Source organism: Petromyzon marinus, chromosome 9 (genome assembly GCF_048934315.1).
Source record: "Petromyzon marinus isolate PM22_M1 ecotype Great Lakes invasive population chromosome 9, UKy_Petmar_22M1.pri1.0, whole genome shotgun sequence".
Classification (NCBI taxonomy): Eukaryota; Metazoa; Chordata; class Hyperoartia; order Petromyzontiformes; family Petromyzontidae; genus Petromyzon; species Petromyzon marinus.
Window position 1 is genome coordinate 3,652,014 of NC_133675.1, and position 9,084 is coordinate 3,661,097.

Sequence of the window (9,084 nt, forward strand, 5' to 3'; positions counted from 1 at the left end):
AAGGGGCTACCTGGTGCCGACTCGCGGGCCAATCAGCTCGCTGGGATCACCCGCCAATCGGTAGGCCCATCTGTATCCCAGCATCCCCCGGGCCGTTGCTTTCAGCGACGTCCGCATCTAAATTTACCTGCTCAGCGACCCTCCAGCCAGAGGGCGACCCTGCTTTCCCGCCGCTCGTGGCTCTGCCCTCCTACCTGCCTGCTGACCCGTGTGTGTTGTGTGTGCTGTCTACCCGCGGTGGCTCGGCAGCCCCGTCGTGACCATGTAATTACAACCAAAGTCACGGCGCCGCGGTGGGTGTTAGCGTCGGGGGAGACCGTCCAATTCCCTGGCTGCAGGAAACCGTGAAGATTATCCCTTTACGAGGGCTTCTGGGTGAAAACCTGTCGGCCAGGGTGTCTCCCCACGCGCTCTAATGGTGGGGGAGTGCGTGCGTGTGTGTTCCGGTGGGGGGGGGGGGGTGGGGAGGTGGTGGGGTGGAGCAATGTCGGCCTCGTCGCTCGGAGCGGCGAGATCGCAGGTGGGCCGCCCGCCGATCGGCTCCGTGGCGGCGGCATCACAACACATCTTCACACTTACTCTCCGAGATACAGCTGTGTAGACAAAGACATGCTCTGGTGATCGTGTTGATGTACTGAAGGCTTTGTTTAAAACCAGGTGATATCCTATTGAGACTAAACAATGCGCCTTGAGACTTGAGTGGAAAGCACCTTAGAAATAAATGTAAATGTTTATTATGAAACGCTTCTTATGTAAGGGAGACCTCGGTCTCGAACCACAACAAATACAAGAACACGGACAGGACAGGGCACCACGTTCACCGCCATCGAGAGTAATTAAACAGGACTCGCGTATTAAAATGCAATCTTTAAACGCACACGGAAGACTACAATAAAACAGCGCTCGAGTACAACGCGTGAAACATTGTTAGGATTAAAAGTTATGAAAAAAATTTTTTGACACGGAGCAGTAAGCGTAGCAAGATTTGGGCATGGGTTCTGGTACAAATAATAACATATCCTTCCCGCCCCTTCCTCCCAGCCCCTCCCCTCCCTCCCCACTATTCGTAGTCCGGCACCTGGGGGCCCTCCGGAAACTATGGGGCCCAATGCAGTTTCACAGCCACCGGGGCAACACGCAGATTGTGGCCAAATCTTCACAGATGGACACGCTCGGTCCTCCGCCCTAATTGTTTCGGAGGAATTGCAGGAGCCGTCGAAGTCGCCAGATTTTTCATCTCCAGGGAAGGAGATTGATTGGGTCTCTGGGTCCGCCCCCCCCGCTTCACCAAACCGAGCAGGCATTTTTTTCAGATGCCAGAGGAGCCGAGTGAAACATTAATCATCGCATTCCTCCCGGCGCGTCGTCATAATCACAACCACCAGCACCATCAACATCACAACCACCACCCAACCAACCCCATCGCGTCTCCCTCTGCTCCACCCCCTGTCGCGCGTATAAAGGCACGCAGTGGATGTCTCCTGCCCAGCTCCCAGTGTTTGTCTCCTGCTATCTCCTGGTAGATCTGTGCGCCGCCGTCTCTCCCTTTGGCCGCCGTATCTCTCAGTGACAAACCTCCCCCGTGGATTCTCTGTGCGCCCGTCTCTGCTTCGCCATGACTCTCCGAGGCTGCCTGCTCCTGTCCCTGGTTATGCTGTCCGTGTGCCTGGGTACGTACATACTTTGTTGACACCCCCCCCCCGCCACCACGGAAGCGCACTCGGACACAACGCAGCCAGAGTGTAACACAGGACCTGTACTAATAGTTCACGTGTCTGCCTTAATAGGCGCTCGCTTACACAGCGCTTGCCCGAGGCAGTAAAAAAAGTGTGCGTTGACTTAGAGGTCGACACGTGTGACTCGTGCTTTATGTAATAAACGCGTGTTTCCGGGACTTGTTCGTGCTGGTTAATGTGGATCGTGATGTGTAGTCACACTTATATGTCACGCCCAGTGAGTGCTACGGTGCGTCTCTGCCCGATTGTGTCGTCATCAGCAGGCATGGTCCATCCATTGCTGGATGGAGGCGTCCTTCTCCAAGACACCGCCGCCACCTCTCACAATCCTTGCGATGTGATAATCCACCTCGCGGTGTGGCCGCGTGTGCCGTGAATGTGTATTGTCAGAGGTGGCGTTTCTACAATTAATGTTTTGTATTGTACACTTGCGCGTGCTTCTGTGTGTGTGTGTCTGTCTGTCTGGGGAGCGGTAGTGCAGTGGTTAGCGCACCGCACCGCACTACGGAGTCGAGTTCGATTCTCGCTCAGGGCCGGGGTTCCCCTTAGGTCGACTCGGCTTCAAATGAGTACAGTCTACCTGGCGCAGTGTGTAAACATCATCAGAGGGGAGACAAAGGCGGCCGGGCGTTGTGCTGGCCACCCACCCGCTCGCGTGACGTGCCGGCCTTCATAGGTGCTGCTCGGGAACAACACTTGCCCCCGACAGTCTCGACCAGGAGGGCACGGCAAGCATAATAACAAGGAGAGATATTTTTTTCGAATTCGGTGCAAAAGGCAATATTTTAAATAGCCGCCAATGCACGTGCATACCCACGTACGAACGTACCCACATACACAAAGATCCCCCCGTATAGATTGAACAGACTGTTGGGGCAAGTGCTGTAAGCGAGCACCTATGAAGGCCGGCACGGAACACGAGAAAGTGGGTTGCCAAAACCCCGCCCGGCTGCCTTTGTCTTCCCAGTGGATATGTTTACTACACCGCAACATGTACTAATTTGAGGCTGGGTCGACCTAGGGGAGGCCCAGGATCGGTTCAAATAATCGTCACTGGTGTTGGCCGTGAGCGGGAATCGAACTCTGGACGCTGGTTTCGTAGCGCAGCGCGCTAACCACTACACCACCGCTCCCCAAACACACAAACACAACAACCGCCATTCGCCACTCAGTGGCGGAGACGTCGGCACGGCGCACCCTCGATCCGGTTCAACAAAAGCTGTTTCGGTATGCGGTGGCTGAGCATGCGGGGCTACATGACCCAAGCCAACGCAGACTTGCCTGCCGGAGGAGCTCACCGGTTAGACTTTCTTTCAGATCTTCCAAGGATTTGTGAGCTACTCACACAATCCAACCTGGTTAAACTCAGGATGGATGTTACTAACTGGCATTAGGGGGGTCCACGTTTGGGAAGCATCGAGAAGGGAGAAGGGAGGGCATGACCGTGGCTGAGTAAACTCGAAGCTTCGTGTGAAGCGGCTGCGTATCACACAGTAAGTGTTACGCAACCGCTCGACTGATTCAGAGTGAGACCTCTGCTGTCAAACCCGAGCCGGTCATGAGCACACTGCTCAGGTATGGAAAACTCTCCACTCTCTCCATAACTGCCCCATCACCAATTGGGAGTTGTGGGGGTGGAATGTTTGATGGCACAAAATACCCGGGCAGGTGCTTAGTTTTCGTGGGACTGATGGTAAGGCCCCACCTCTTGGTGGCAAGCTCCAGATTCAGCAGCAGCGCCTCCAACTCCTCCTCTGAGTGAGCAGCAATCACCAGATCATCAGCATACATAACATGGTTGACCAACAGGGAGCAATCCCTTGACCGCACCCAGGCAGGCGAGGGGAGGCCCATGACCGGTTTGCCGTGAGCGAGAATCGAACCCTAGTCGCCAGGTTCGTGGCGCTCCCGACACACCCATACTTACACACACCCATACATACACCCATACACACACCCATACACACACCCATACATACACCCATACACACACCCATACACACACCCATACATACACCCATACATACACCCATACATACATACATACACCCATACACACAACCATACATACACCCATACATACACCCATACACACACCCATACACACACCCATACATACACCCATACATACATACACCCATACATACACACACCCATACATACACCCATACATACACACACCCATACATACACCCATACATACATACACCCATACATACACCCATACATACACACACCCATACATACACACACCCATACACCCATACATACACACACTTATACATACACCCATACATACACACACCCATTCATACACCCATACATACACACACCCATACATACACACACCCATACATACACCCATACATACACACACCCATACACACACCCATACATACACACACCCATACATACACACACCCATACATACACAAAGATCCCCATATAGCCTTAACAGACTGGAGGGGCAAGTGCTATTAGCGAGCACCTATGAAGGCCGGAACGGTACACGAGGGGGTGGGTGGCCAGCACCACGCTCGACCGCCTTTGTCTCCCGAGTGGCAATGTTTACACACCGCACCAGGTACTCATTTGAGGCTGAGTCGACCTAGGGGAGGCCCGGGACCGGTTCAGATAATCGTCACTGGTGTTGGCCGTGAGCGGGAATCGAACCCGGGTCGCCAGGTTCATAGCGCAGCGCGCTAACCTGGCCGCCTTTGTCTTCCCTATGCTAACGTTTACACACCGCACTAGGCATTCATTAGAGGCTGAGTCGACTCAGGGGGAGAAGCCCAGGACCAGTTAAAATATTCACCGTCACTGTTATTAGGTCATGGAGCGGGAATCGAACGTGGGTCGCTGGGTTTTGTAGCGCAGTGTGCTAACCGCTGAGCCTAGCGTGCCTAAATGTAACATTCGGACCCCGTGCCCCTACTGGGACATCTGTGAATAAGAGCTTCATGGCTCATCGGATTCCTCCAGTCTAAATACAGATTCTGACGAGTATTCTGATTCTAAGCATGTATGTCTTTGTCACCCCTGTGCGTATATCATGCCTGCCTTATCTATGCAATGCCTGTGTTCGTGTGTCGCTATGTAATTCCTGTCTGCCATTCATGTGTGTCTGTAGGTCATGCGTGCCTGTCTGTCTGTCTGCTTGACTCTCTTGTTGTGCCCGTGTGACATGTCTGTCCGTCTGACTACAGATTTCACTGCCTCCCAGAACGAGGTTCCAGGAACCACGCAGGAGGTATGGGTTCCTGCCAAATCTGCTCATCACCGTCGGTCATAATCATCAACTCCGGCGTTATCCTTCAGGATAATCATCAACTTCGTCGTCACTGCTATAAATCACCATCATATAATCATCAACAATATCCGGCCGGGTAGAGTGATCGGCTCGCGTCAGAAGGTTGTGAGTTTCAATTCCTGTTTGGGGCGGTGAGGGGATTAATCATTCAGTCCAACATCCACCCAGGGTCGATAAACTTGGTATCAATTTGAGGTACAGACACCCTGGCAAAGAAATGTGGAGATTTCCACCAATGGCTCAGGGCTGTAAACGCGAGGTGAACACCAGCATTCAGTGCTCATTTGAGCTGAAGATCCCTTGGACACCCATCATTATTACTACCATCATCAACCGCCATCATAACGTCATAACATCATCATCCATCGTCATCAGCTATAATGCCTAATGGTTGCTGTGTTCGCCCTTCTCCACGCTCATCGTCGTGCCAAGAGTCGTTGCTGCCGTTGATGTGACTCGCGCTCATCGCCGTCGGCGTTGCTGTTGTCTTCCTCGGGTGCTCAGTTCGACTGCGAGCGCTACTCTTCACGCCGCTGCACGCGCATGTACCTCCCCGTGTGCGGCACGGACGGGAAGACCTACCCCAACAGCTGCATGCTCTGCTACATGAACTGGTGCGCGCGGGGCTCGTGGGCCAGATGGGGCGCGGGGGAGGGGGGTGGCAGCGACGTGGACATTTTTAGGTCCCACCATAAATATTGACCGAATGCAGAGAGCCCAGGGCGTGTGACTCAGACAGGTGGAGAACCACAGGCAGCGATGGAGAGCGTTGAACGTAGAGATATGGGGGCAGGTGGGGCGAGGCAAACCCAGTGGAATGGAGACGGGCAGAGAAGGCCACAAAAGGAAGACGGAGAGACGTATATGGTTTACAGATCGTTTTCTATGGCCCCAAATAAGTGGGGGTTGGGGCGGGCTCCCTGTGTACATACACATGCAGCACAGCGTAAAAATGGTTTTGGTGGGTTGGGGTTATAAGAGTGCCGCGGTAACGAGATGTTAACTACCTCGCCTGGTATACAGGAGGGCATGGTTCGATCCCGACCCTGACGCCTGTATATCTGGAGCTTGCATGTTTTCCACATGGTCGCGTGGATTTTTCTCCGGGTCCTCCGATTTTTATCTACACATTTATAAACATGCGTTTAGAGAATTTGGCTGCGATAAATATCCATGATATGCCACTTCATTTGCCTATCATTTGTGGCCAGGTCGCTTCTGAAAAAGAGCTGTATAGCTCAGTGCATCTTATCTGCTAAAATAAAAAATAGAGTTTTATCAATTAGCTTCATAATTTGCCCTTGGTGGATGCGATAGACACAGATGCCTTGACACCCCAAGGTGTTCCTGACCTCGTGATCTCTCTCTCTCTCTTTCTCTGCGCAGGATGTACTCTCGCAATGTGAACATGGCACACGAGGGGCTGTGTTGAACGCAGCGACCCGGATTCAGACCCTAATCCTGGCAAGATCCGGGGGCGGAGGAGCCCAGAGTGGAGATCAGCGTCCTGCATCTGCCGAAACCACCTTCTGCCAGAGCCGATCGTCGTTTGTTATATTAGTCTAATTATAGTTGACATTACGTGAATGTAACCTCACAATAGTAAAATGTGTGTGCATCTGACGATTGTGGATATAGTTTAAAACAAAATAATAATTCGGGGCATTGTGGAGAATATAACAAAAACAAATAAGCAGACAATATTCCACTATCCGTCCCTTAGCTGTGTCTCCACATAAACAAATAAATACAAATATTTTACACATCACGTCGGCCACGTGGCCCTTCCTTCTGGGAGCGCAACATTTCAACAGCATTGGTTCAACACAAGCAAAACTCTGGACCGGTTTCGACATTTAATGTCTCATCAGCAGTCAGGCTTGGTTTGAACCATTGCTGGGGAACTGGCAGATGCTTCTAGGCACTGACCCCCTGCCCCCCCAACTCACCCTCTGTTCGACGTTCGACGCAAAGTTATATCATGCATTATGCAAAATATTTGCGTATTTATTTTATAATTAAAAATAAATTCATTCATTAACGAAGGCATAGACCCAAAGCAAACGGCTCTTATCTTGTAGCTACATACCTCGGCTGTGTGTACCAGGCTGTCCAACCCCCACTAAGCTAAATAATAAGAAAAAAAAGAATTTAAAGTTACCGCCAGGCATGCCGCTATTGCGCTCTGATAACATTACTGTGACGTTGCTCGTACATAAACGCATTTCATCTTTTGTATGTTGGGAAGTCGGATGGGCAACGTTGATACGCTCATGTTGAAGTTGGCGAGTAAACCTGGTGAATATCTGAAATACCGTTGCCAGTGAATACTCGGTGCGGGCAGTAGCATTGTTGTGCGTGCCACAGTTGGGGTTGCCGACTCGCAAGCAGAGCGATAAGACTCACAATGATGCCCACGGACTGGCACACAAAACCACGTGACTTTCTGAGTAATGGAAGCGGGCAGTGGTGTTTCTGTGCTCCATCGTTTGAGATCGGTGACCGCAGTCATAGTGTGCTGTTGTTGTCATTTGGCGTAGGGGATGTGATGTTTACTTTGTGATGTCTTTGCAGTGTTACGGGCGGCACCATTGAGAATAAATTGAAAGTATTTTCTTTTTGTCAGTGACAAAGCTTAAAATTCACGTGGAATGGCCCGAGACGCACAGTTTATGTGGGTGTGTCGCTGAAACTAAACTAAAACTTTTTATATTTTACCAGGTAAGGCCCACTGTGCTAGACAGCTCTTTTTCAGGAGCGACCTGGCGACAAATGATAGCTCAATGAGATACTGTGTGTCTAAGGTTCTGTCTTACTTTACACTTATACTCCATCGGGAAACTATGCACCCCACTTTGCGGTGTTTGTATAAGCTGATGATTGTTCCTGTTATTGCTTATTCGTACCGATTTATTTGCAATAATCTAAGTTTACTGTTTAATTCACCGAGCACATACATCCACTTGTAGACATTTAAAACGCACCGCACATCATTGAGGGGTGAGAGGCGACTCAACTCATCATCTTATCAAGGGTGATAAAATAGATACCATGTTGTGGGGAATCAAAAGTGGTCGTTCGGTCGAGAGGCTAGCCTCTGCCATAGGATTGTGGAATTTCCTCCACTGGTTGAGGGCAATTAATGGAGACGAGTGTCGTCGGGAGACGCTTTAGGTTTTTTCACAATACACTGATCATAAACCGTGAATGTAGATTCAGCAGTGGATAGATCATGGCTGATGATTTAGTTGCAGAAACGAGTGGGAACAGTGAACCCATCTCAGTCGTGTCCTCGGCCCCCACAATCCAACATCTGGGTCTCGTACTGCATGGGCTGTGTTACATTTGGGTTACACAACTGCCACCATCCCGACTACTCCAACCACCACCACCACCTCAACCATCGTCGCAGCCACCTCGACAACCACTCTGCACAACCGCCGTTGACTCTCTTGCCACCACCACGGTCAGCTCCACCCCAGTATGGGTCCTCGCCAACATCACCTCAACGCTGGCAACTTCCCACTGCACTGCCATACAAACAGCAGTCAACAGGCACCTGCTTTTCCTGACCACGACACAAACTGCCATGACATCTACACAAGTACGATGAATGTTTGATGTTTACGTAATAAAATATGACGTATATATCTTTGATTAAAGTGATGAACGGTGCGGGGATTTTCATGAATTAGGCGCTTAAACGCAGCTGCGTCTCATAGCCATCACCGACGACGATTGTACAATGTTGGCAGCTGCACCGAATGCTCGGCGAGCAGCGTTTGGGAAAATGCCGGTTAGTGTCATTTTCTTGCCGTGGGCTTTAAGGACGATGACCTTCCACGCTTGACGCTGCCAAAGCACCGCGAGTGCGTTGCTCTCGGTGCGAAACGTGAGGGCATTGAACGCAGAGAGCATGCTCATAGCCCAAGAGCCCAGGGACAGATATTTCACTTGCGGCTACCACCTGGGGTGGCGGAGACTTTTCGCAGTTCCGTTTTTATAAACGTGGCTGACAGCATTGACTTGTGATAACCA

The 9,084-nt window shown here is 51.2% G+C and overlaps 1 protein-coding gene across 1 annotated transcript; it reads left to right on the forward strand.

Annotated features, from left to right (window-relative positions):
* Positions 1–1,369: 1,369 nt before the first annotated feature.
* On the forward strand, positions 1,370–8,708 carry LOC116940689 (trypsin inhibitor ClTI-1-like). Its single transcript, XM_032950829.2, has 4 exons — positions 1,370–1,670; positions 4,943–4,986; positions 5,551–5,660; positions 6,433–8,708. The coding sequence occupies exons 1-4, from the start codon at positions 1,616–1,618 to the stop codon at positions 6,476–6,478; spliced, it is 255 nt and encodes an 84-aa protein (XP_032806720.1). The 5' UTR covers positions 1,370–1,615; the 3' UTR covers positions 6,479–8,708.
* Positions 8,709–9,084: the final 376 nt, after the last annotated feature.